This window comes from Rattus norvegicus, chromosome 5 (genome assembly GCF_036323735.1).
Source record: "Rattus norvegicus strain BN/NHsdMcwi chromosome 5, GRCr8, whole genome shotgun sequence".
Taxonomy (NCBI): Eukaryota; Metazoa; Chordata; class Mammalia; order Rodentia; family Muridae; genus Rattus; species Rattus norvegicus.
In genome coordinates, this window is record NC_086023.1 from 67,660,751 (window position 1) to 67,688,119 (window position 27,369).

The 27,369-nt window shown below is 48.0% G+C and overlaps 1 protein-coding gene and 1 long non-coding RNA gene across 5 annotated transcripts in view; one reads left to right on the top strand and one right to left on the bottom strand.

Annotated features, from left to right (window-relative positions):
• Positions 1-800: 800 nt before the first annotated feature.
• Msantd3 (Myb/SANT DNA binding domain containing 3) lies at positions 801-27,221 on the top strand. 3 transcript variants are annotated; one of them, NM_001108664.1, is made up of 3 exons: positions 801-894; positions 13,030-13,480; positions 22,557-23,636. In NM_001108664.1, exons 2-3 carry the CDS (start codon positions 13,063-13,065, stop codon positions 22,964-22,966), a joined length of 828 nt encoding a protein of 275 aa, NP_001102134.1. In that variant the 5' UTR covers positions 801-894; positions 13,030-13,062; the 3' UTR covers positions 22,967-23,636. The 3 variants fall into 3 exon arrangements, with proteins under 3 accessions (NP_001102134.1, XP_038966170.1, XP_038966169.1); XM_039110242.2 differs by having other exon boundaries at positions 839-978; positions 22,557-27,221; XM_039110241.2 differs by lacking the exon at positions 801-894 and adding an exon at positions 1,142-1,274 and having other exon boundaries at positions 22,557-27,221.
• Positions 14,576-27,369, bottom strand: part of LOC108350968 (uncharacterized) — a 30,885-nt gene continuing 18,091 nt past the window's right edge. For both annotated transcript variants that reach the window (XR_001837946.3, XR_001837947.3), the window contains one exon: positions 14,576-15,257. This is a non-coding gene — a long non-coding RNA (uncharacterized LOC108350968). The remainder of the gene's footprint in view (positions 15,258-27,369) is intronic.

Here is a 27,369-nt window from a genome sequence, read left to right on the forward strand (position 1 = left end):
AATGGAGTAAGACGCATGCTACAATCTGGATGAAACTTGTCTGTAATCTTTGACCTGGCCAGAGTGACCAGGCCAGGTGAAGTCAGCCCATGTTCTCAGCTACTAGCTAGGGAGGCTAAGGCAGGAAGTTTGTAGGTTCAAAGGCTTCCTGGGATCCCAGAGCAAGTTCAAGGCCAGCCTGGGCAGCTTAGTGAGCACCACTGCTCACATCGTGTCCCCTGCCCCGTGCTCCAAAAAGACTCATGACTCCATTTATATGAAATATACAAAAAGGTAAATCTATAGAAACAGGAAAAAGATTAATGATTTTTAGGGACTAGGCAAAGGAGTGACTACGTAATTGGTGCGGGGGATGTGGAGTGGGGGGTCCTTCTGATGGAACTGTTAAGAATAAGGAGGTGAAGTGGTTACTGCTAACTATTCTAAGTGTAATAAGTGCTACTGGCTTGTTTACTTTTAAATGGCTGTCTTTATGCTTTGTTGAGTTTCATCTCGCTTAGAAAGAAAAAGTTTGAGAACCTTCTCTTTGCCCATCTCTGGGCTTGGAATCTTCTTAACGGATCTATGGCAAAAGAAACACTCAGGCTTCATCCTTGGGGGAGGGGTAAAGGCCTTGTGGGAAGAAGGACCCCTGTCCCCAGTTGTTTAAGCCTCCGTGCCTTCGTCGCAGCGCGCCTTGGGTCCCACTGAGTAGGCACACAGGGTCTGAGTCGTATCCTGAGGTCGGTGTACACAGCCCGGGTCCTTTGGGGAGGGGGAGCGCACACACCCTCTCAGGAGACACATCCCGCCGATTAGAACCACAAAAGTTGGCGCTGAACTCAGAGTAGGAGGGGGTGCCGTCCCCAGCCTCGTGGAGTCCCCGAAGAAAAGGGCTCGCGCTAACTCGTGCGGGTGACTGCCACATCCCGGGTGTGGGAAAATGCGTTCTTTTGTTGTTGGCGGAGACGGGCCCCCTTTCGCAGCTTCCGGGCCAAGGTGGGCAGCGCGGCTGGACCGCGGCTCGGGGAGGTGGGGACTGCGCGAGGCCGCGCTCCCGCCCTCCGCGGCGCCCACCGAGCGGCAGGCGGCAGCGGCCCGCGAGGGGGCGGCGGCGCGGGGCTTTGTGGCCGCGGAGCGCGCGGCGGGGCCTGGCCGGCCGGGGGCGCGCGGCCGCCCGGCGCCTGGAGCCCGCGGCCCTGCCGGCCGCCCAGCCCGCCAGAGCAGCCCAGGCCGCCGCGCCCGCGCCTCCGCTCCCCTCCCCGGGACTCGCGGCCGCCGCGCCGCCGCTGCAGGTAGGAAGCTGAGGCCGGGAGGGCCGCGGGCGGCCGGGAAAGCGGGCGGAGCGGGAGCGCGGGGGGCTGGCGGGCTCCCGGGCCGAGCCGCCGCGCCCTCCTCCCCGCAGGCCGACGGCCGCCTGCGCGCGCCGCGGTGCCCCGGGAGCCCGGCCGGCCTGCCGCGTACAAAGCGCCGGCGCGCGGGCCTCGCAGTCGCGCTGGAGCTCCCGGGACAAGGCTCGGAGCCCGGGGGCCGGGAAGCTCTTGGGGGGAAAATCCGGCAGACCCGGCGGAGCCGCGGTCCTCATATCCCTACTGTGTGCAGGGAACTGCGCTCGCCGCTTTTCAGTACTTGTCTCCATTGAGACCCCCTGCCTCCTCCAGTCCGATCCAGAGGTATAAAGGGCTGGGTCCTTCCTTCCGAGGATCTTAGGAGAAAATAGTGCATCACATCCCTGCCCGACTGACCTTGGGGAAGCTCCTTTACTCCGAGGCTGCCGGCTTGATGTTTCTATTATGGGGGAGTAGGGTGTGATGTAATACCTACCCCCAAGTACTATTGTAAGAGATAATGTGTGTCTGCTGATAGCTAAAATTAAGCACTTCGTGTCCCAGGCTCTTGGTCCTAAACAGTTGGCTTGAATTATTAAATAATCGCACTGGCATTGATAGCTCTGGCAGTCTGTAAATTGCAGGAAGGGGTTTTATGTTGGAGAAAGAAACAAGAATTTAGTCTCCAGTTCTGATTATTGAGAATGGATGTTTTATTGCTATGCTAAGCACAAAATGTTTTGCGGTACTTAGGAGAATGGCTCCAGGGTAAAGACACATATTTCCACACATTTAAAACTAGAGCTGGAATCATAGGGCCAGAGTCGTGTGGGGGATTTTAGCATGTCGGACCAGACCACGAGTGTGTACTTAGGAAATTGTTGAAAGTTAATAAAATAGTTCCCGAGTTTAGGATTGAGGACAGCTATGAGAGTTTGAAACCAGAGAGGAAGAAAAGGGATGGAGAAAAAGTATTTCAAAACCTGGAGAAAGATGGGGTCATCTGCTTACTCTCCCCACAACTGCATCTGAGGTCCATTCTGAGGTGGCTGGAGAGCTCCCGAAGAAAGATCAGAAGTTGTCTTTCTTCACTCCTGCAGCTGGGTGAGAGCGTTCAGATGTCATGCAGGCAGTGTTGTTAGGCCTGGCAGAGCATTACACGTCTTGGGATGCAGTCGATCGTGGTCGTCTGCCTCAGGAGGTGAAGCATGCAAACAAAACCCCTAAGGTTGCTATAACATGCTTAGCAGACCGGGGACCTAACCGATGTGGGACACAGTGGGCTTGAAGGAACTTTTGAGTTTCAGTTTGGGATGGGGAGAACTGAGAAAGTCTTCACAGTCTGAGTGAAAAAATGAGGAAGACAAGAACAATCCGGGCTGCAGTAGCAGGGAAGAGAGGTCCTCGGTCTGCTGGAAGCATGGTGGGCTCTTCTCAGAGAGGCACCCTGGCCTCTCCTAGTGTCTTCCCTGTTGTCGCCTTTCCCATGACAGACTTCTTGGATAGAGGGGTTTTGTTTTAAACTCGGACTCAGAAGAGGACTTTGGGGTACACAGCAATGATAAGAGTAGCAACTAATGCACAGTGGACAGAGCGGGTGCTCTGGGGGAGAGGGACAGCTGGGGCCTCATCTATTTCTCAGCTATCACTCACCTTTGGGATTGTGAGCGTGAGAGAGAATGTGACCCTCCCCCCCAAGTAGTTGGCAGGGAACTCAAACAGCGCTTCATTCAAAAAAAAAAAAAAAAAAAGTCTCCAGAGTGCCAGTCGTCCGCTGAGTCATGCTCCATGCAGAGATGAGTCAGAAATGATCTCTTTCCTTAGGAGTTTCCCATCCCACGGAGGGAGATGGTCACAAAGGGCACGTGACAAAACATGTGGTAAGTGCCACTGGTTTATGTTTATGGTGGACAACGTGCTTGCAGAAGAGTGGGTCACCTCCCTTCCTAGAGAGGGCGGCGTGCTTCAGTGGGGTGAGTTTGAGACTATAGCAGAGATTCTGAATGTTCTTATTCATGCTACCAGGTCTCAGCTGTGACATTCTCTCTCTTAAAAATAATAAACTAAACTAAAATGCCGTTGCGGTGTGCACAGAACTGGTGAACTACTTGTCCCGTAGAGTCTGGAGAGTGTTCTAGGGTAGTACAGCGAGTGGATTAGTAAGTAGATGGCTAGCGGAAGTGAGGGAATAAATAGTGAGCAGCAGATGGAGAAAAGCTGTAGTTGGGTTGCAGAGCATCGATTCCAGTGATGGGCATCAGGCAGAGACCACTGAAGGCAGACCAACTGCAGAACAACCGGGAGACTACATCAAATCTAGGGCTTACAAATACGCAGCTGAAATCCACCCACCAAGGACGCCCCATTGGGTGGTCAGCTGGACTTTCCAATCACGAGTCCCAGGTGGCATGGATCTCTCCTTGGATAAAAGAACAAACAGCAGCAGACAGAGAAAGAACGCGATCAAATTGGGAGTTCACAGCAGTGAAACTAACTGTGGAAGGTGACAGAGTCAGCAGGCAGGAGTTCCCAACTGGGAGAATCCTAGGCTGGAGGGTCCATCCGCTCTGTAGATGAGCATTCTGTGGATGGACTTAGAGCTTCACATTCAGTTAAGCTGGTTGCAAACAGTTATCTCCCAACTGTTCTCAGTGACGGAATGTGCGTGATACCCACCGTGGCTTGCTCTTTTGCTTGTTACAGAGTTGAGAAGCCAGCCTTACCCAGGAGTGGGAGCCTTGGCAGAGACAATGGAGGGCCTCCCCACGTCCCCAGTCAGTTTGCACCAGGCATAAGCCACATAGGACAGTTAACCAGTATGATGTATGTCACACTGTCCAAACTCATTCTGGAAGGAAACCTGTTACGTATAGACAAGAGCATAAGCGGTAGTATAGGCAGGCCTTAGAACAGTCACGTGGGAGCCCAGCAGTTACACACGGACTGGGTCTGTCAGAATAAAAATGGACTTTGCGCCAAAGATCACAGGCGGAGGAAGTCTGAAGTAAACCAAGCCTTGAGACAGTAGCAAACTTTAAGGGCCTGAGGTGAGTTTGGTTTGACTGGATTGAAAGACACAGTGGGTGGGGCAGACGTAGAAAAGCTCTTGAGTGATGCACGAGGAGTTTGGACTTGCTCTATGACATAGGAAGTGGAAGAGATGTCCCGGGGTACATACGAGCAGGGTGTGCCATGAGCACCGTATTTTAGGACTCTCTCTCTTGCAGTTGCAAAGGGAGGAACACAGTGGGCATTTGGAAGACCAGTCGGAGGTTCAGGTCTTACAGAAGACACTCGAGGTGAGGACAGGGGAGATGAAAGTCAACACTGGAGTAGACTGTAGAATGGAGTTCTGTCAGCAAGTTGCATGGGTTGGAGAACATGCTGGGGTTCTTGGCTTGGGAAGCCCCCTGGCTATGGCTGAAATCAGCAGTCGTCACAAGACTTGTAGACAGTGGGGAAAGAATAGTATAGCTTTAGCTCTCTGGAGAACTGGTAATTTTTGAGGTACCCATATGGGGCAGTAATAGAGGAGGTTGGTAGGGGAATGTCAACATGTCTGAACAAACACTGAGAGCGTCTACTGTGTGTGAAAGACGCACATAAGGTATAGCTCCCCCTCGACGGAGCAGATGGATCACAGTGTGGAGAAGTTGTAAGAGGCGATGTGGTAAGAGCGGAGTACTCGATAGCCCTGGGCTAGAGCAGATCTGAGAGTCAGTCTTCTGATGTGGGAGTGAAGGAGAGTGTCCTGGCTGAGACAAGAAGCAGGATGGTGTGGAACACCCCCAGAAGGGCACCTTCTGCGTGTCAGAAGCACTTCCTGAAGGGGAGGCTTTAATAAATGAATCTGAAGGCATTTCAGGGGCGCCTCGGCGGAGGCTGCTTTAGGACAGAGCTGTGAAGGAGCTGAAGGAAGGGACCAGGACTTTTAAAGTGGGTTTTGTGTAAGTAGGAGGACAGAGGAGGGTAAGGAAAGGGAGCTTGCCTTAAAACCAAGGCTCATTCACTCGCAGTCACACTGAGACACAGATGGCAAAATTAACCAAGTTCTATGGCTGTCTGGAGAGAGTAAGGACAACACGGTGGAAAAGGCAAGGTCAGTGCTGGTGCCTTTAAAAAGAGAGCTGGTGGAGAGGAGGAAAGGCTGTTGGCAGGTGGTTGTCCTGGGCAGACAGGTTTGAGCCTGTGAGCATAACACGACAGTCACAGTCACCGTAGGTCTCTGAAAAGCTGCCATTTCTACTTCCTTTGGGGCTTTCCTGGTATTCTCAGGAAACCAGAAAACTGTAATTTCCTGATTAATCCCTTGTCAAAAAAGATATTTTGGACAGTAGAACATGTAACTGTAATTAGTAAACAACAACAACAACAAAATGAATGGTAGGCAGGTGTGTGGCAACATGAATAGATATGTCTCAAATGCCTGCTGCGTGGTGGCAGTCCTCAGACACTGGAGAGCTAACCACTGGCCTTAGCTGCTTTACCTGGAATTGCTAAATTTACAAAGTTAAACCTCTATATGGTCTTAAAGCAAGAAGGACTACCTGGAGTGCCAGGATCACTTCACTGTGCTGCACAGTGGTCCAAAGCCCTACCAACTTAATGAACAATCAGAACTGCTGTCCGTGTGTCTTTAGCAGCGGGCTGTGGAAATTAATTTGCAGAGGAACGACTGCTCATCCGACCGCCAGCCCTGGATGGGACTTAGAGAACACTTGTTTTAGCTGTAATTTAGAGATGAGGAGCTGACAGGGAGGAAAGAGGACTTGCTGCCCATCAGAAAGTAAGTGTCAGCGTGCCCTTACGTTTTCAGATGACACGTCAGTCAGCTTTCTGTCGCTGTGCCTAAACTCTGAGCTAATTGGTTTATAAAAAGAAAAGGCTTGGGTTGGGGGCATAGCCAGGCACCTCCCCAACACACAGGAAGCCCCAGGCTTAGTCCTAGCACTGAGTTGGGAACTGGTAAAGGTTATTTGGGCCCATAGTTTTTGTTTGTTTGAGATAGGTAGCCTTGGCTGGCCTGAAACTCGCTATGTAGATGAAGCTGGCTTTGAACTCATAAAGGTCCACCTACCTCTGCCTCTTGGACTTAAAGGTTTGTGCCACATGGCACATCTTTCTGAGGTCTTCATTCAGTTGGCCCTGTTGGTTTGGGCCTGTGGCAGAGCAGTATGGCAAGATGGGAGTATGTGGCAGACAACATTGCTTATCCTAGGCCAAGGGACAAAGAGAAGATGAGGAAGGGCTGAGTTCTACTTCCTCCTCAGGTGCACTCCCCCGTGTCCTGAAGCCACCTCACTAGATCCATCTCTGAATGGTTCGAGTTCTTCCTGAGAATGTCACTGGGCACCAGGCCTCAACACCAGGCTCTGGAGAACACTTATGATCTAAATCACAGCAGATGGGATATCGAGGGAAGGCTTGAGAATACCTCAGAGAAAAGGGCACTTAAATGGGAAGATGTGGGGAAAGAGCTTGGAGAGAAACCATGACCTTTCAGCAGCAGCCCTCACCCTAGTTATCAGGTCCCTAAGGAGCCCTTACTTGTGCCAAGTCTGAGATTTCTCATTTGTGAAGAAAGAAAGGTTGGATGGGGTCTTTTTCATGTTAAAGTTTTTAATATGCTAGGGTTTAGGTTATTTCAAAAAACAATTATTTTTAAGGTGATGAATTCGGAGACAGAATGGTAAGAGAAATAGGAACTAGCCTTTACATTTTAAGGATAGACTAGTCTGTTGGCAGACTTCCATGGGAGGTGCATGACATTTCCCTCAGCCCACCCTGTCACTTCTATGTCACATGTTTGTCCTTTATGTCTCCCAAGTTGTGACCCTGTTTTGTTCTGGTGTTTATTTGTTTCTAGTGAGCATTAGGGTTCTTGTTCTATGACCAGCTCTGTCCTGGGGTCTCTCTGCCACTGTTTCTCACACTGCCTCTCTCAGTGCCACACATCTCTGTGCTGTGTTACATTTTTGTGGACCTGCAGTCTCTCCACCTTAGGGAGTCCCATTCTCTTTGGATCTGCTGCTCTTCCAGGCCACATGCATCTCAGTGTCCCCATTCTCTTCCTCCCTCCCCCTGTGTGTGCCCAGACACATCCTGGTCACAGCATCCTTTTAACACAGTCCTTTGTGTGTATTTCTTTCTCCCTAAGAACACTGTCCCACTCAGTGTGCAGATCCTTTCTTATTCCCCCTCTCCACTTAAAAAAAAAGTCTGAACCACCTCCTTTAGCTCTTTCTGTTCACATCCTTGAGTGTCAGATGGCCTCTTGTTCACAAGAGGGCAGGCCCACTCTGCCCTCCCCCGAGCAGCCAAGGCACATGGTCCTTTGTTACAGTGTCTGCCCCTGAATGCCATTCCTTTCAGGCTTCAGCTTGTGTCAGTGTTCTTCCCAAGATGTGGGGTTCACTTATCTTTGTGCTCAGCCTTCTGTAGGAATGCATTCTATATTGGTTAAATTTTGTGTCTGTGAAATAAGAAGCTGGTAAATACATATTTGCATGTATACATTATATAGATCATGCTATTTTGGAAACAGTTTGAAAAGGGGGCAAAACAGAGACAGTGGCACAGTGCACTGCAGCTCTGGTCCTGAGCTGGTCACTCACTGTGGAGGGCTGGTCACTCACACTGTGGAGGGCTGGTCACTCAAACTGTGGAGGGCTGGTCACTCACACTGTGGAGGGCTGGTCACTCACACTGTGGAGGGCTGGTCACTCACACTGTGGAGGGCTGGACATTGATAACATACAGCCAGTCTCATTTCATCTTAACTACTTCTTTAGATGTCCAATCCCAAATTCAGCCCACTGGAAATTAGGGATTTGGCAATGGACATTGATAACATACAGTCGTGCAGTTCACAAACAGCCGGCTTTTCCTCGTAAGGTGAATATTAAATGAACTAGTTCCTGGTCATCAACTTCTGGTGGTTTAGTCAATGTTAGTGTTTTGGGAATTGTGCTAATCGCTTTGCCCCTTGATGATATTAGAATCATTGTGCTCTTTTATATAGACCTGTCCTCAGATCCTTGCCAAGGCCCAGGGGAGCTTTCACTGCATTTGAATTTTAGTGCTTTATTGGCAATTTTTCTTTAACACAGCTTTTAGCAAACTTTAACACAGCTTTGTCTTGTGTGATACTCTGCGTCTGGCTGGTAGTTTTATTCCTATAGAAGACGTACATATGCGTTCTCTGTCTACTGGAGCCCTGCTGTGAGGGTCAGTGGGCAGCCATGTGATTACAGCCATGTCAGAGTAGGTAAGACACCAGCAGAACAGCAGCCATAGGGAGGGATTGCCGCTGAGTAGAGCAGAGGCCGGGGAGGCAGCCCAGCTCTAGCTCTTGCAACAAGGAAGGGTTGCTATGTTGCCATCTGTAACCTATTATGGACACCGTGGACTAGTTATGAGTTAGAGTGTGCTTTTGGGCTTTGGTTTTTCTGGCAATGAGCTTTGCTAGGGAGACCTCTTACTTGAGAAGTTGTTTGGTGAGAACTGTCAGTCAGGTGCTCCCATGGGATGCCAGCCTGCCCCTGGGGTGTAGGCCACTTAGAGCTCTGCATTCTCTCTGCAGTTGCTTGCAGACATTTGTTGTTGTTGTTGTTGTTTTAAGTATCTGCTGGAGAAATTATTTCAGAGTTCTGATTAGACTGAGGATGGGTGGTTTGGTGGGGGAAGGTGAGGATCCTCAGACTGAGAGAGGGAGAAGGTGATGGAAGCAAGGGGTGGGGGAGAGGGCAGAACCAACAAATGGAGATGGTCATCGCAGACCCAGCTCCCCGCCCCCCAAGCTGTCCTACCAATACCCTCTGCCAGAAGACCACCGGATCGCTATGTAATATCATTTAGCAGGGGACAGAAACCATCACTAGGTCTGAAACGAGAGAACTACTCAGAGCAGAGGAGTGTGGGCCTTGAAGGCATGTGATGGCTTCAACTTCTGGTTCTTCCACTTGCTATAGCTGTGATCATAGCAGCTTCCTGAGCCTCAGTTTCCTTATCTTGGAAGTAGAAATAAAAATTAGTTTGTAGAGGTAAGCAGCCTACTTTGCAAGACTATTGGGAATCCATAAGGAAACGTTGGGGTAGGAAGGCTTGAGGCTTACTCCAGAATCCCTTCTAGCTTGCTGTAGAACACAACCACATGGCCCAGAGAGGCCTGGTGTTCTACGAAATTAAGCAAAGTAAATTAGCAACTCTGGTTGTACTTAGCTAGTGATTAAATAACAGTTTAGTTAATAGGCTGTTAATGGTCCCCAGGTGTTGGTAATTCTGGGTATTTGCTTTTGAGAGCAGTTGTATAATTTCTTCTGGTACTTAGATTTTCCTTTAACAGAAAAATTGAAGTGTAACGGATGATGCTCTCAAGAGCGATTTAGGGGAAGATGAAATGGTGTACTGCACCTAAGCCATTTGGTCTAACTACAGTCTAACCTACAGTAGGAATCCTGTGACACTCAGCTGCTCTTACTGGGGCTCAACTGACTTTAGGGCAGAACTCTGCAAAGTTTGAACCCCGAGCCCCAGCCCATCCCTTTCCATCTCCCCATCGTGGCAGCCAGTGCTCCTGCACTCATTGCAAGGAAGACTTCCTAAATCACTGGGCAATTAACATCAGTTCTACCAAGTGTCACAGAGTGTGGTCTGTTTGCCTGAGAGCCGAGATCATAAAATGTTAAACAACAAAGGGACTTTTTTTGTTTTTGCCTCCATAGCAAGTATAGAACCAGCAACTGTTAGCAACAAAAGCAGAGGAAGTGGACCTCTAATTCATTTGTGACTAGAAATCTGAGTCCCTCGGGGAGCAATTCTTAGAAGAGTGGCAGAGGACATGGGGAAAGCAGATATATTATGGCTCATGAGGCCTTGGTGTAAGGGAGGCAGAATCCGCTCTGAGAGCTGGCAGGGCTTTTGTTTGTCCATTGTACCCACTAACTCTATAATGAAAGCTCCAAAATTACATTTATATCTATATCTACACACACACACACACACACACACACACACACACACACACGTAATAAAACACCAGAAAGTTGGACACAGGTTTGCTTTAAAATAGAGATGACATGGAAGAGGGCAGCTGGACAGGACCTGTGCTGGCAAATTTTAGTCTGGGGAGCATTGGATTATAGTGAGTAGACATTGATGAAGGTAAAGAATTAGTCTTGCTCTATGGGAAGGAAGGAGCCCTGACTGGATGCTACTACGGGGCTACTAAAGCAATATAATCAAAGCGCATGCTTGAGAATTTAAGGGAGCTAGGGATACGTCCTCGAAGAAAAATGGCCCCTTATTTACACTTATTTAAGGTTTTAGGGCAACCTGCCTTTGACACATACTGAGTTGTCTCTGTAACCCTGGCACTCCATTTGTCCCTTGTGGCAGTGAAGAGAGAGGCCTGGTGGAGTTGGCCCTGGCCTCCCCAGTAGCAGTCATTGTAAGTCTGACTTGGGCTGAGCTGTCAAGCATTGTGCAGACCCTGATCAGATTCTCTTCCCTCATTTAAAGCCCCAGTTTCAAGGCTTCTGATCTGGTCAGGTCTGTCCAGCCTCAACCTTGCAAGTTATTTTGTTTGTTTTTAATAGGATTTTCATAGTTTTTAGTTTAAAAAGTGTGTGTGTGTGTGTGTGTGTGTGTGTGTGTGTGTGTGCGCGCGCGCGCGCGCGCAACATGGTGTGTGGGTGCCTGTAGAAGCCTGAAAAGGACATCAGATCACCTAAAGCTTGAATTATAGTTGGTTGTGAGTGGCTCAACCACTCAACTCAGCTGGGGGTGCTGAGAACTGAACTCTGGAAAAGCATCAAGCACTCTTAATTGCATAGCCATCTCTCCAGCCCCCATGATGTGATTTTTTTTTAATATAAAAAAACCATAGGCTCAATGAGATCTTGTCAAAATGGGAAAAAAAGGGAAGTCACAACCTTTCCACCATGTACATACATGCATACATACATATATATTTCCCCTTTATGGAAAATTTCAAATACACAAAATAATTGCAAAAACAACCTAACAAACTTGGTGTCTCTCTCACTCTTGGTGTTCAGGTGACCTCACTTCTGAATAGCAGGACTCCTTTCAAGGAGCTCTCATTTCTTTTGATAAGAAGTGGGCAGTTCTCAGTGGACTGAATAATCAATATCTTGATGTTTGCCCTTTACTCTGAAAGATCAGAGGCTTAGGGAACATAAGAGGGCTGTGCTGGTCTTTCCCGGGGGAGGAAGGGCATAGAATGCTGGTGTTCCTGTAGCTGCTCCTGCGGCTCAGGCTTGCCACCACGTACAGGAGGGATTTATCTTACAGAAGATGTCTTACTAGAGATTCATGGGGAACATGTCGGTTCATACACGTCGGAGCAGTAAGGCATTTGTACTGGAGCTCTGTAGAGGATGGCAGGGTGATAGAATGAGCCCGGGTTGAATAATTTGAAACTGCCCAAGGTCCAAGGAACAGTCGTAGAATGACACCAAGAACACTAGACTTCTGGGACGGAAAGATCCCAGACTTGCCTGCCCAGTTATAGTCTTTGTGCCGTGGGCAATCCACTTCAGCTTTTGGCCCTTGGCTCTCTCATGTGTGAGAGAAGCAGTGTAATTTGCTCTAAGTATGAAGACTCAATTCTGAAACTACAGAAGTTGTTTATATAACACTGCACACACTTGAAGTGGCCCCAGTCCTGACGGGTCACGGGATTCACTTCCCATGTTTTATTTCTTTTCCTTTTTTTGAGACACAATCGCACACTGTAGTAGCCTAGACTGGTCTAGAACTCCCATGGGCTCCAACTCACAGCAGTCCACTTGCCTCAGCCTCTCAAGTAGTAACAGGTTACAGATGTAAGCTACCATGGCTGGCTTCTACCTCACATTTTGAAGAAGGACCTGAGGTTGTCTCAGGTAATCACTTAAGTCAAGGGTATTAAACTGAAAATAACAGGTATCAGGGCTGGAGATAGGGCTCCGTGGTTAAGAACATTTGTTTGTGCCAAGGACTTGGCTTAGATTCCCAGCACCCACATGGTGGCTCATTAAAACTGTCCATAATTCCAAGCCCAGGAAGTCTAATACCCTCTTCTGACACCCCAGGCACCAGGCATGCAAGCGGTACATAGACATGCATGTAGGCAAGGCACATACATAAATAAATCTAAAAATAATTAAAATAAAAATACCAGCTATCCAGGAGCAATTTCCTTAAGATTCTGAAATCTTGGAAGTGCTTTTACATAACTTAGTCTGTTTGATTGGACAGTCGTCTCTTTTATCTTCATCTGTGCCCGAAATAATACATACATACATGCATACATACATGCATACATACATACATGCATACATACATACATGCATACATGCATGCATACATACATACATACATACATACATACATACATACATACATACATACAGCAAGCTGTTTATTTCCCAATCTGCCTGAAATTTGGGGGAAGCAGCTCCTTACTTTAAGCAGAGATAAATTAAGAATGAGAGTGATATTGTAGGTGTCACAGGCTCCTGGGAACTTGACTCGGAGAATGGGAAACCCCATGCTCAATGAAGTTGTGGATACTTTCCTGTGACTCAGCATTAATGGAAAAGAAGGTACTTGCTGCCTTTTAAAAGAAAGGAACCAAGGTAGGGATCAAGCCTCTGTGACTTGTGACATTTTTGCAGTACTAGAGTTAGTAATTCTTGCTTTCAATTTCCTTTTGCAGGCTAGCCAACGACCAGGAGAAATAGAGTGGAAAATGCAAAACAACGAAATCATTAAACCTGCCAAGTACTTCTCAGAGCTGGAGAAGAGCATCTTGCTTGCCTTAGTAGAGAAGTACAAGTATGTGCTGGAGTGCAAGAAAAGCGACGCGCGGACTATTGCTCTCAAGCAGCGGACCTGGCAGGCCTTGGCCCATGAGTACAACTCGCAGCCCAGCGTGTCGCTGCGGGACTTCAAACAGCTGAAGAAGTGTTGGGAGAACATCAAGGCTCGGACCAAAAAAATTATGGCCCACGAGAGGAGGGAGAAGGTGAAGCGCAGCGGGAGTCCGCTGCTGAGCACGCACGTCCTGGACAAGGAGAAGATCGGCAGCATGCTACCGGAGCAGCTCTACTTCCTTCAGAGCCCGCCCGAGGAGGAGCCCGAGTACCACCAGGACGCAGCCGCCCAAGGTACCGCCCCGCACGCACGCACACAGCGCGCTACACTGGCTGGAGCAGCTTGGGATTGAATTGTAAAATGGTTACTAGTGAGGAAACGTAAAAATGACGGTATCGGGCTGGGGTGTTGCATAGGGCATCCAGAACAGAAGTACGTGGTTTTGTGCTGTCTCTCTTTACGGTTATTGCTCAACCATAAAGAGCTGCATGTGTATCATGCCATTCATGAGGCACTCCGGTTGCTTAGCTCAAACTATCTCCACTTTATTAAAGGAAATTTGTGAAGATTTATATTCACTGACTCAACCCGGTCTTTTAAAAAGTTATTATTGGGGTTGGGGATTTAGCTCAGCGGTAGAGCACTTGCCTAGCAAGCGCAAGGCCCTGGGTTCGGTCCCCAGCTCCGAAAAAAAGAAAAAAAAAAGTTATTATTGAGGGCCTGCTGTGTCAGGTACTACATTAAGTCTCTCAAAAGGCCATGCTTGCTAAATGAGTAAACTATTTCTAATTAAAAACAGAAGTCCAGATTAGTGGCTGGAGAGATGGCTCTGTGGTTCCAAGCACTTGCTACTACTCCTCAGAGGACCAGAGTTCTGTTCCCAGCACCCACACTGGGCAGTGTACAACTGGCTGTAACTCCGTCTCTGGGGATCTGTGCCCTTTCTGGTGTATACGGACCCACATGCTCATACACATAGCCTCATATAGACACACACGTGAAGATAAATTAAAGAATCTTTAAAAGGCAATACAGCACCGTTAAAAAGTGGTGCATCAGGGGCTGGGGATTTAGCTCAGTGGTAGAGCGCTTGCCTAGGAAGGGCAAGGCCCTGGGTTCGGTCCCCAGCTCCGAAAAAAAAGAAGCAAAAAAAAAAAAAAAAGTGGTGCATCAGAAGCACAGAGACTAAATAAAGCAAACACCCGTTAGCGTTCACTCAGATTCATACTGATTTTTTAAACAACGGTAATCACTGTGATCCAAAATTTCTATTTGTGGCATTTTAGGGAAATCCTAAGGACAAAACTTGAATCTTAGCATACTCCCGTGGAAAAGAGCAAACCATCACACATAGACACATAGTTCTGAAGAATCAAGAAGAGACTCTCTATAATCAAAGTTGTAATGATAACTTGTAGTTTCAGAAGGTTGGCCTCAAGGGGTATGTCGTGTCCCCAAGTGCAAATAAATGTTCAGAGATGGGTTTTCAACAGTCCCCGACTCTTTTAAGACAGGAAGTGACCTCTTTATATGGAAGCTCACTGCAGTCAGCAGAGGGCACACTGTGCTCCAGGGCTGCACAGGTGCTCTAGGGACCGGGCTGCTTAGCTTGCAGAACACTGAAGCTGGTGTCCCCAGAGTAGACCGAACTCTCAGGGACTGGCTCTTGTTAATTAAAAGTCATAAGAAACTGTCTGAAACGAAGAGTGCTGTGCGGAGTGAGAAAGGTAATTACCACATGAGCCAAATCCATGCCCTTGATTGACACTTTTCCCCTGTGAGCAAATCATTCCAGGAAGCTAAATTAGAACATAAACTTGAAGGCTGAGTCCAGGCTGGGTGACAACTGTGGCCGGGGTCATGGACCCTATACATTATATCCTGGTGTTCCGGACCTGTCTGGAGTTGATTTGCAGGTTCCCACGCCGAGCTAACACTTGGCAGACACCGTTTACCTGGGCACTGTCAGCTCTCTTTCTCTCACTCGCTTCCTTTGCTGAACTCTGTAGCTCTGCCGCTTTCTATCTTGTTGTCCACAGAGCATCCAGTCAGCACAGCACTGTAGTGGTTCTGGGGATGGAGGGAAGTGAGTTAGCAGTGTGGCTTCTCAGGTGGCTAACTTTCCTCGGGTCCTGGGCTGAGGAAGATACTCATTTAGCAAATGTTATGTCTCAGTTTTACGGATATTCTTTTTATTCTTATAAATTACATTTGCTGTGTGTGTGTGCATGTGTGTGAGTGTGTGTGAGATGTGATGGTCAGAGGATAACTTTTGGGAGTTTTCTATCATGTGACTCCTGGGGATTGAACTCTGGTGTCAGGCTTGGTGACAGGTAGCTTTATCAAATGAGCCATCTCACCAGCCCTCATGGAGTTCACTTTGGGAACAAAATACCCCCCCACATACACTTTTAAAATCTGAGGTTAGAGCTGGAGATTTTACCTCATGACTTTTTTTTCTTTCCTTTGGAAAAAATGAAATTCATTTACTCAGAAGTTTCGAGCAAGAAGGAAATAAAATATGGTTCTTCTTTTCTTCCATTCTCCCTCCCTCCCTCCCTGTGCCTCTCCCTGTCCCTCTCCCCCTTCCCTGTCTCTCTCTCGTTTTTTTGTTTTTGTTTTTGTTTTTTTGAGAAATGGTTTTTCTGTGTGATCCTGGCTGTCCTGGAACTCACTCTCTGGACCAGGCTGGCCTAGAAGTCACAGAGATCCACCTAGCTCTCCTGAGTGCTGGGGTAGAGGCCTGTGCCACCACTGCCCAGCTTTCCTTCTTTTTTTCTATTTCAGATTTAGACTTCTTACGTGGGCCTGGCTGTTTGGAACTCTTTATGTAGACCAGGCTGTCTTTGTGCTTATACTAACTCTGCCTCCCAAGTACTAGGATTAAAAGTGCGCACCACTACATCTGGGCAAAACGTGGGTTCTTGCTGCTCTTTCTGTGGTGACACTTGTGCGAGACTTGTAAGAATATTAAGACACTGGGATCTAAACCCCGCACCTTAGGACAGCAGCAGGCGCTCTTACTGTTGAGCCATCTCTGCAGTTTCTTAAACGTAGATGTTTGTACATAGTAGCCCTGGAGACTTCCTTTTTGCTGGTGCTATCAAAAAACAGCCAAAGTGGGGGCTGGAGAGATGGCTCAGTGGTTAAGAGCACTGACTGCTCTTCCAGAGGTCCTGAGTTCAAATCCCAGCAACCACATAGTAGTAATGAGATCTGATGCCCTCTTCTGGTGTGTCTGAAGACGGCTACAGTGTACTCATATACATTAAATAAACAAATCTTTAAAAAACAAACAAACAAACAAACAAAAAAAAAACCAACCAAAGCTCTCCTTTCCACACAGACATGGAGAGCAGTCAGCCTTGGTGCCCAGTCAGTTTGGAAATGTGTCCAACCTGATGTTAGTTGTACTCCCCCTCCCCCCCATTGGATATTTTCTTTTTCTACATTTCAAATTATCCCCCTTCCCAGTTTCCCCTCTGGAACCCCCCATCCCAACCCCCTCCCCCTGGTTCCCCACACAGTCCCTCCTGCTCCCCACCCTGACATTCGCCTACACTGTAGCATCGAGCTTTGACAGAACCAAGGGCCTCTCCTCCCATTGATGCCCAACAAGACCATCCTCTGCTACATATGCGGCTGGAGCCATGGGTCCATCCCTGTGTACTCTTTGGTTAGTGGTTTAGTCCCTGGGAGCTCTGAGGGGTCTGGTTGGTTGATAATGTTGTTCTTATGGGGTTGCAAACCCCCTCAGCTACCTCAGTCCTTTCTCTAACTCTCCATTGGGGACCCTGTTCTCAGTCCAAAGGTTGGCTGGGAGCACCTGCCTCTGTATTTGTCAGGCTCTGACAGAGCCTCTCAGGAAACAGCTATATCAGGCTCCTGTCAGTGTGCACCTCTTGGCATCCCCAATAGTGACTGGGTTTGGTGACTGCATGTGGGATTGATCTCCATGTGTGGCAGTCTCTGGATGGCCTTTCCTTCTGTCTCTGCTCCACACTTTGTCTCTGTATTTCCTCCTGTGAGTATGTGATGTTAATACAGTTTGGGTACCAGGACTCTTTTTGCAATTCAAAACTGCTGTGAGGTCTTTACTCAGTTTGCTTCTAGGAAGTCAGGGGGTAGGGGCTGCAGAGATGACCCAGTGGATAAAGTGCTTGCTCTTCAAACGTGGGGACATGAGTTCAGATCCCAGCACCTACATAAAAAGCTAGTGTAACTCCAGTTCTATAGGGGTGGGGACAGGAAGATCTCTGGAATCACCACTCTAGCTCCAGGTCAGGGAGACACCCTGTCTTAAGGGAATGAGGCACGGTGATGGAGCCCCACTCCATGTGGCCTAGAGGAGGTCTGCACATGCTCATGCTCCCAACTCTGTCTTTAAGTCCCCCTCCCTCCCCCTCCCTCCATGCCCCTCCCTTCCTTTCTCTCTTCCCTCTCCCTCCTTCTTTCCCCATCCTCCCCTCCCTCTCTCACTCCCCCCTTGCTCCCCCTCCCTTCTTTCCTTCCTCCCCTCCCTCCCCCTCTCTCCCCTTTCCCTTTCTTCCTTCTTCCCTTCCTCACTCCCTCCTGTCTCTCACACACAGTAGTAATAAAATTAAACAGAAGATGAAAACAGAATGCTTGGGTCATCAGTGATCTTCTCTGGCACTTGGTGGAGGAAAGTTAGAAGGTCCAAACACTATGTGTTGGTTTTGAATTTTCAGAACTTCAGTTCTAGTGCAGCAGCCCCAAGTGGCAGGAGGCTTATAGGTAGCTGAAATGTGAGTGGATACAATGGAGATGTTCCATAATCACACACCTCATTCTGAAGCTTTAATACCACCAAAAAAAAAATCTCATCAATAATTTAATGTTAATGACATGCTTAAGTAAGGCTTTAGATATACTGGATTAAAATATATCAGTGTAGCTTCTGTAATGTGGGTATGAGCATTCAGAATTATTCGCACAACTTACATTCTGCTCCGATGGCCAGCACAATGTTGCCAACACCTGGTGTTAGCAGAACTAGCTTCCCGGAGGTATGCTGGGACTTGCTAGAAAATGTCAAGCAGGATGGAGTTCGGCAGATTCCACTAGAGGCCTCCCTCTAGCTACTGTTTTGTGGGAGACGGTATCACTGTGTCACCAACCCAGGGATGTTCATGGCTTCGTCGGAGACTTTCTTGACGTGTGCAGCAGTGTTTGAACACAGTGGTCTTACACTGAGGCGCACATTGAGGAACATATTCATAAGAAAGCCAGCATTTGTCCTGTAAGCCCGGCTCTTTAAAACAGTTTCCAGTGTGCACACTTGGTGATCTGTGATAATTTAATTATCCCTTCTGAGGAGCAGGTGTGGGGAAGGGAGTGGGTAGGATGACAGGTCAAATAATACCAACCCAGGTAGTCATCAGGGTTGGCAGCAAGCACCCTATCCCATTGAGCCGTGTCTCTAGCCACTTAAATACATTTAAGAGAACAAGTCATTTTCAGGGGCACTGCATGTTTGGGAGAAGTTATATTTAATTTTGTATTCATGGTGTCTCTATTATGAAGCCACGATTAAGCCATGTGAACATTTCCTTCTAGGTCCCATTTTTCTCTTAGGCTGTGACCTCAGGTACAGAGTCCGAGGTGTATCCTGGTGTGGCAGTCCTGCATCCTCGGTCTGTGCAGCCGTCCTCTTGTGCAGGTTCCTGTCTTTCCTGTTGACGCCCATGCCCACTCCCTCCTGTATCACACCCAGATGGGTCTGCCGTGCAGCAGTGTTCCCTACAAGTAAACCGTGTATGGCCAGCTCTCCCTTTCCCCGTTCTCACCTAGAAGAGTGAGTTTAAGATCTGGGCCCACTGATGCGTGCAAACCCAGCCTTTTACTCCTAGTTAAGTTGTGAGCACCTTCTGCACCCACCCTGTCGAGTGCTGATTCACTCATCCCTTCCCTCCCTTCTGGTGAGGATTGCCCCGCAGTTCTCTTCTCATCTTTTCATAGCTGCAGGAGGCTTTCCTGTGGATGCTAATTTTACTCAAATTATCCAAGTGGTAGGACACCCTCTCAGCTGTGTGCTGAATCTCAGAAAGCCTTCCTACTCTTTTTGCATAGAATTGAGTTTTCTACTTTGGGTGGCACAATTTCACCTGGGAGAGAGATGGCAGGGGCTGTGTTTGCTGCAGGCTACCATTCCCAGGCTGGGCCTTTCCCAAATAAGGGGTGTTCGGCCCACCTGAGTTCTTGTTTCTTATTGCTGCTAATGTTTGTTTGAAGATCACTTTACTACTCCACATGGCTTTGAGTCCTGTCTTCTGCCAGTCTTAAGGGGTGTAGCCATTTTTCTATGGAGTGTGTATTTAGCACACATTTTAAACAGGGTAGTTTAAAAGGGGCCATTTCTTTCTTACGAACATTAAGATGCTATGATTTTGTTGTTATGCAGACCTGGATCTGAGGCCTAGATTTTCATCTAGCCAGATGGCCTTGGATACCAGATTTGTTTTTCTATAGTCATGTTGTCCTCACGGATTATAAAGATGAGACACATAGTGCTGGTACCTGTTGTGGTACACACAAACGGCCACTGCCACCACCATGCTCTTGAAGCCTAGAACTGAGATCAAGGTGAATATTTAAGAATTGGGAGAAAGCCTTACACCATGATGGGTAACCGTTAAAGACTCGTACAAGTGGAATCAAAGCTGTGAGGCTAGAGATGTCCAAAAAGTGTTTTCAGTCTTCAAAATAAATAATAAATAAATATAAAAAAGGGCAGTTTTGGTTCTAAGCTTTTCAGATCACAGAGGTAATATGACTGATGCTCACCTTTGAGGCTGCCGTTCCTTTCTCCAGTGCCCCAGTCCCTCAGCTGTGTCAGGTGGAGAGAGCTGTCTCCCACTGTTGTCAGTTACGAGCCTGGGACTCGGTGCTGCCCCAGGCTCTGAGCTGGGCTCTCCATGGGAGTGAAGTGAGTGGTGAGAGGCAGGTTCCATCCCCAGAGAGTTGAGGACTTGAGGGAGGAAACACTCAGAGACCTTTTTGCCCTTTTCTCTTCCCTTTTTTTTGGGGGGGGGGGGTTGGATATTTGTTCATTTTTAAAGGTTTACTTTTATTTTATGTGTAAGTGTTTTGCATGCACTTACAGCATGCATGTAGTGCCCACAGAGACCAGCAGAGGGCATCAGATTCCCCCGGAACTGGAAGGGTGCTGGGAATCAAACCTGGATGCTCTAAAGGGGAGTGCTCTGCATCCCTGAGCCCTCTCTCCAGCCCCAGTCAGCTGTGGAGCCCAAGCTGCCAGCAAACAGGTGTACCTCCCCCTCAGTCTTCTGATGCTGGGAGCCGGCGTGTATGGTAACACCCGGCTTAAGCCAGGGGTCCGACAGGTGTTGGCCCAGAAGGATAGAATTTGCAGGGAAGACCAGGTGAGAGCCATTGGACTTGGTGAGAGGGCTAGGGAGACATTTCCATTATCTAGAAGATACGGAAGCATTCTTTTTTTTCTCTACCAGTAGTTTCTGTATTTCAGATATCTGTACTTTTTATTTAGCCTTAATTAGCGACCACTTATAGTTTTTACCCTAACCCTTGGAGTGGAACCATCCAGACAGTAACCATTCTCCTTTCATTAACAGAGCGTTCCAAATTAGGTTCCCCCGAGCAGACATTATTAACATTGCCAGCATCCCATCTTCCAGAACAATGTAATGGACATATAATGTAACCAATTTTGGTAACAAATTAATATTACTTTTCTCTAAAGAGAAGACTCTCATTATTGAGAATGCAGGGCCTCTCAAGAAAGTCTTGGAGTCACAGCTAGAAAACTCCTGTGTGGGTTAGGAGGGTGCTGGAGGTGTAGTTCTGTTAGGAGACTGCTTGCCTACCATCTAAAGCCCTAGGTTCAGTTCTTAGCATCACATAAAACCAGAAGTGCTGGTGTAATCCCATCATTGGGTAGTGGGGTGGGGAGTAGAGGCAGGAGGAGTGAAAGTTCAAGGTTATCTTCAGCTACACAGTAAGTTGGAGGACAGCCTGGGCTAGAGGCCCTGTCACAAACAAGCATGCAAGCAGGCAAACAAAATAACTCCCTGAGTTACTGAGTTAGTGAATTTCTTACTGAAGTTCTCTAATCCTAATATCACTGCCCTCTAAGTAACACCAGTGTAAACACTGCAAGCATCCAAAGGAACCCTGTTGTATCCATGTGCTCTCTTCCTTGTGGATTCAAGGGTTCTGCCGATAAGCAGTACTAGCCACCCATTGGGTAGCAGGGTAAATGATTAAGATCCAAGGGTAGATGAAGTGAGGAAGGCCTGGTGCCAAAATCTCACTCGGTGTGTTGAGTGCTGCTGAGGAGAACTCTTCAGAAGGAGGGGTCTGAGGTTTCAGAACAAGCAGTGTTGGCCCCGAACCAGCAGGAATCACAGAGAAGGTTGGAAATCATAAAGTGGTGACCATATAAGCACTGAGCCTGATGTCAGGCTGTGGGAATAGTGAGACGGCCACAAACAGAAGCATGACCCTAGAGGAGTGTTGGGCTAGGACTGAAGTGAGGTGCATACAGGACAGTTTGAAGAGTAAAACAGGAAGATACAAGGTTGGGGCCGGATTATTAGGTTAAATTGATAACAGAACCAAGATGGGGACCTCAGGGGAATGATGAAATGGGGCAGGTGGATGGAGCAAGAGCCTTAGCACTCCGACCAGCTTGAGGACTCCAGCTATGAAAACACTCAGGGAGGGCAGTGAGGCAGGAGCTAATGGAGGAAGGAGGTTTTCAGGGTTGTCAAGTGCGGAGGAGAGGGTAAGGGAGATAATAATAAATGTCCTTGGGAACTGTACCCCGCCTCCTCCCCGCAGTGCTGGAGTTGACAGCCACATGGAGGCGGTTAAAGAGGCATGGAGGGAGCTAGCCAGAGAGTGTAGACTTCTTCCCCTAGGAGGAGGAATATAGGGTCTGACACTGACTCCCATGGGCAGGAAGGCCCTTGGCACCCTTGGGCTAGAATGAAAGGTTTGAGGCTGTTGGAGAAACTGACAAAGGTGATCAGACAGGCAGGTAGCACGAGGACTCCTCACACTCTTGCCCCATCCCACGACCTCGTGCTTCTCAGAGTCGGGTATTTTTCAGTTTGGATTTCTCATCACTGTCTCAGGCTGTCTGACTCATGATGATCCCATTCTCTGAGCACATCCCAGTGTGTGGTTCTAGAAATGACAACGGGAAACACGTTACCAAAGTCAGATGTGGTCAGAGGACCTGGACGTGGGGACCGAGTGCAGACACTACTCTAGATCCGTCCTGCAGCGGAATGGGAGTGATGTTTTTCTTCTGCCTGTGAAATCGTTTAACATGTTTCCTGCTCCTGTTCTTGTTGTTGTCTCCAGAGTCCTTTGCTGTTTCAAATCGAGAACTGTGCGACGATGAGAAAGAGTTTGTCCACTTTCCTGTATGTGAGGGGACCTCACAACCTGAACCTTCGTGTTCAGCCGTCAGAATAACAGCCAATAAGAACTACAGGAGCAAAACCCCTCAGGAAGGTGCTTTAAAAAAGATGCACGAGGAGGAGCACCATCAGCAGATGTCCATCCTGCAGCTCCAGCTGATCCAGATGAATGAGGTGCACGTGGCCAAAATCCAGCAGATAGAACGGGAATGTGAGATGGCCGAGGAGGAACACCGGATCAAGATGGAGGTCCTCAACAAGAAGAAGATGTACTGGGAGAGAAAGCTACAGACTTTCACCAAGGAGTGGCCCGTCTCCTCATTTAACCGACCCTTTCCCAATTCACCCTGAGACTGGGGGATGGCTCCCTGTAGTTAACCTGTATTGGCAAGGCAGTGTGGGATGTGGCCTGCGTGGTCAGTAGCCCGTGACAGACCTACGGCTAGGTGAATTAGAGTGGTACTAGTCACTTATTAAGAACACATTCAGGTAAACAGCTGCACCCCGTCTACCCCTAAAGTGGCCAAGAAGCTGTTACAGTCTTCTAGAAGTCACCACTACGCGTGCTATAATTCTGAATGTAATGTTCTTAATTAGAATTCATAGAGGAACCATGTGCGAGTGTTGTATTTTTTTTTTAAGACATGCAAGTGTGGTGATATAGGAGTGAGGCTGGTGGTTCTGACCTCATCTGTCAGTGGGGTTTTGTTTGTTTTCAGCTGACAGTGGCGCTTTTCCACACAGGTGTGAAGCCCACCCATTGTGTGGCTGTACCTTGGCTGTTTCTCCACCTTTCAGTGTACTCTGAGTGTGGGCGTTTGAAGAGCCCAGCCTTTAGAAGGGTGTTTCCTAATGTGGGTTACCAACTGCCTTTTTAGACTTTTCCCCACAGAGGCTTTCCAACCAGGGCTCCAGCCGTGGCGGTTTCAGTAGAAGTAGGGATGTAACAACTGGAGGGCTTAATGTTCATTTAGGTATCTACATCCTGTTGGTTTTTTATTAAAAATGTCTTAAAATTTTATAGTTACACTGTGTATGTTTTTAAAGGTGCTGCTATCCCAGCCCGGATCCCTCCCAACTTTTTACTGCTGAGTGAATGGTTGTCTGGACTTTTTAGTCTCTCACTCCCTTAGGAGAGGCCCCGCCCTCGCTGTGTTCATGCTGTATGCTGGTGTTGACCACCGATCAGGGTTAGGGTGACCAACATGTTTGGAAACGTGGATGGATAAATGGGTGTTTTGATGGAGCTGTGATGTTTCTGCTGTAACCTGATGCTTTAAAAAAAATTTTTTTTGTTTTTAAGAGTTGGGACAGTAGTAGCTGGAGGCGGCAGGGGGACCCTTAAGAGCCAGTGTTCTAAGTGTGGCTCTGGCTAACTCCCTAAAACCTCAAGCTGGTGCTTCCTGTCCGCAGAATGAGGGAGTTGAGGAGACATTTGGAGCCTGTTTCAGCTCCTTAGCCACGTTGCGGCTTGTGCGACTCTCTGCATGCACTCTGACTTCATGGCAGCCCGGAGGGCATGAGTCTACACAGAGTTGTCTCTAGAAATGGCCAAGCTTTGGAATTTTTCGTCCCGGGCCTGTTAGGTTTTGTATGGTTCACACCGACTCACAGTTTGTGCACTGCATATAATGTAAGCAGATATCAATTTTGTACATTGAATCTATTTTAAATATCTTAGAGGAATTAGTCCGTTATTTTAGATATATCCTGCAGTGAGAGACTAGAAGTAGGATCCTTCCATGAGGATTTCTGTCGTTCATTTTTATCAGATGAAGCCTTCAGAGAGTGAATGGTTTGAAAGTCACGTTCGATGGTACGCAGAAGGTAGGACTCCACTCCCTGTGTCCTGCCTCCGGATAGACAGGGATGGACAGCACAAATCTAGGTGCAGAGGGCTGCCTTTGCTTCACGTACTGATCTAAACATCCTCTTAATATCACATCCAGAGTAAGGCATGAGGTCTGTTCTCACAAGCTCCCAGATTAGGCCTGATCTGATGCTCTGCTCAACACATCTCTGAATGACAAGGACTTAAAGGGACCTTAGGAAGTTTTCCATCTCTTACATACATAGATGTGGTGGTTACGATTTTCTAAAAATTCATGACTTAAACTCACAAACAGCCACATAGAATAACAAAAATTGCAACGCATTTTAATTGGACTATAAAAGCATTGAACTAATTCCTGTCTGAACAAATACAGGATAATTAAGCCAGAGCATAAAACCCCTTGCTGTACTGCTAATGGTATTTATGAGTTTACAATAGTAGCTTGCGATATTTGGCTATGTGTTAGGAATAATATTTTATAAATAATTAGTCCCACTGGGTCTCACTTCCAGAGGGTTCTGAGTCAGTTGACTTGGGGCGGGGCTGGCTGTTGGGTATTTTTGGAAGCTTTCTAGGTGATTAGGATGCAGAGTTGAGATTGAGAGCCACTTTGTACGGCTTACGAATGTATTTCAGTTGCTTCTTAATTCCACAAAGCCATGGAGAAGGAAGGAATTGATGTTCGGAGAAGAGCCCACCTGGCACCAGGCCTGTAGCCAGTAAATAGCAAAGAAGAACTTCGGGCTGGGTCTCTTGGTTCCGAGATGCACAGCCCCACCTGCTGTCTTTACCCTTTCTTTTGAAGCCGAGCCAAGGATGCTTGATTCTGAGGCTCGAATGACGTTACACAGTTGCTTGCTGAAGCAGCTTCATTCATGAACAGACAGCACATCCCAGTTCATTTTGCTTTTGAGCTTTTTATTTCCTGAGGTAGAAAAGCAATAACCATTTCTTGACAGGAATCGTGGGCCAGATACACATAAAAAAATATTAAGACGTGGTTCTACATCGTGGGCATTGCCCGGGAGGGAGGGAAGAATGGAGGGAGGGAGGGCTGGTTCGCAGCTGGCTGTAGACTCAGCCGGTGCACATCTTCAAATGCTCTCTCAGTTGAGGGCAGGGAGCTAAGAAAATGGAGAGCGGAATCGTAGAAGCGTGGTATTTGAGTTGAGTCTGTGGGGCTGACATTTTGGCAGGTAGGGAAAGCAGAGAACATCACCAGATGACACACAAATGGGAGAGAGAAGAGTGAGCTAGAGGGGAGTTTTCAAATCTGATCAGAACCGTGCACCAGGAGGGAAGTTAGAAGCTGGAATGGAGGGGAGAGGAGACTGCAGTTGGGATGACAGGAAGGAGGGCTTGGCTTTGGTAGCCGGGATGACAGGATCCAGAGGAGGTCGTGGAAAGGAGACCAGGGTCCTGAGCGAGTGGATGGTGATTGTTTTTGTTAGAGAGGAGTGGAAGGTGTTCACAGCTAGACTTGTGAGAGAACAATACTGATAATAACCCCGAAATGAGGGGACGATACAAATGTCCTCTAGGATATTTGATGTCCTAGATGTGCCTAGGCACAGACACTGGTATTTGCTCCCAATTCTTTGTCTACCTCATCTCTGCAGCGACTTCCTCCTTGTCACCTGCTGTTGTTCCTTCTGCCTGTTCACTTGAACTGGCCCTACTCAGTCCTCGGTCACCTGACTATTTGGTACTTCCTCTGTCTCCAATCCCTCCATTGTTATTAGGGGCACCTCATTCAGTATCGTCTATGTCGGGTTGCACTAAGATGGCCAGAGGACGTTGCTCTTTGTTGTTTGTTTTTGATTTTTGTTTTTGTCTTCGTTTTTGGTCCCAAGTTGAATAACAAATCCGTGGCTGGAAAAGATTGGTGACTTCCATGTTTGCATATCACAGCCCTTTAAAAAAAATCAAATATGGAACCCTACCCAATGGGTCCATGCTTTAGGAATGTTTCAAGGGAGATGCCAGGACAATCTTTAGATGCATTTTCTTTTGTTTCGCTTCAGGGGGCAGAGATGGCATGGTAGGAGAATGCATTGGAGTTGTCAACAGTCTCTGCCGTGTCAGGTCAATTACATCAGCACTTGGTCTAGACCAGAGGAAAGGAATGATTGTGCCTCCTGGGAATGTCACAAGGACCTGATAATTATATTTGGCAAAGCCATGAGGAGTGGCTCGTAATGTCATTACTAAGAATTACCCTTTCAGTAGCATTTCTGGACGCCTGAGCTTTGCACAGGGATGGTACTTCATTTCTGTGCCTTCCTTCCTGCTGGGCCTCTTCCCAGGTGGTCCCCCTACTCCCCCTGCCCTTGCTGGCTGGCTGTATTCTCCCTCCAACCCAATCCCCACCTCCCAAGCCCACCTTCTGCCCTCACAGTCGCTTTCACTGTCCAGTGGTAGAGGTGAAAGCTACATGGGATGCTCTTCCTGCGGATGCCCAGAGGGCAGCTCCCTCAGCTCCTGCGGCAGCCCCTGGACAGAGCTGATTTATTTCCATGCTGCAGTCGCTACCTTTGTCTACCTTTGTGCTCGTGGGACTCAAAGAGTCGTGGGAAAGGTGACCAGGAACCTGTGACAGCAACCAGTTCTTTCCCGACTGTGCCATATATTATGCTCTTCCACACAGTTTACTAATCTCTGCCTCAGTTTCTCCATCTGTAAGTGATGTAATACTTATCTACCTCCCTTGGATGTTGTGAAGATTAGTATGTGTTGGTAAAGCACTTCTGAAATAAAGAATGATACCAAGCACTTGGCATTGCTGTCGTCATGGATGCTGTAGACAGGCCAGGCTGCCTGCGAGTGGAGCTGAGCAATAGAGCTGGGCTGGCAGACTTGTGCCACCGCGCCTGGCTTAGGCGGGACTAGACAGACCCCAAGCCTTCCTAACCCAATAGAC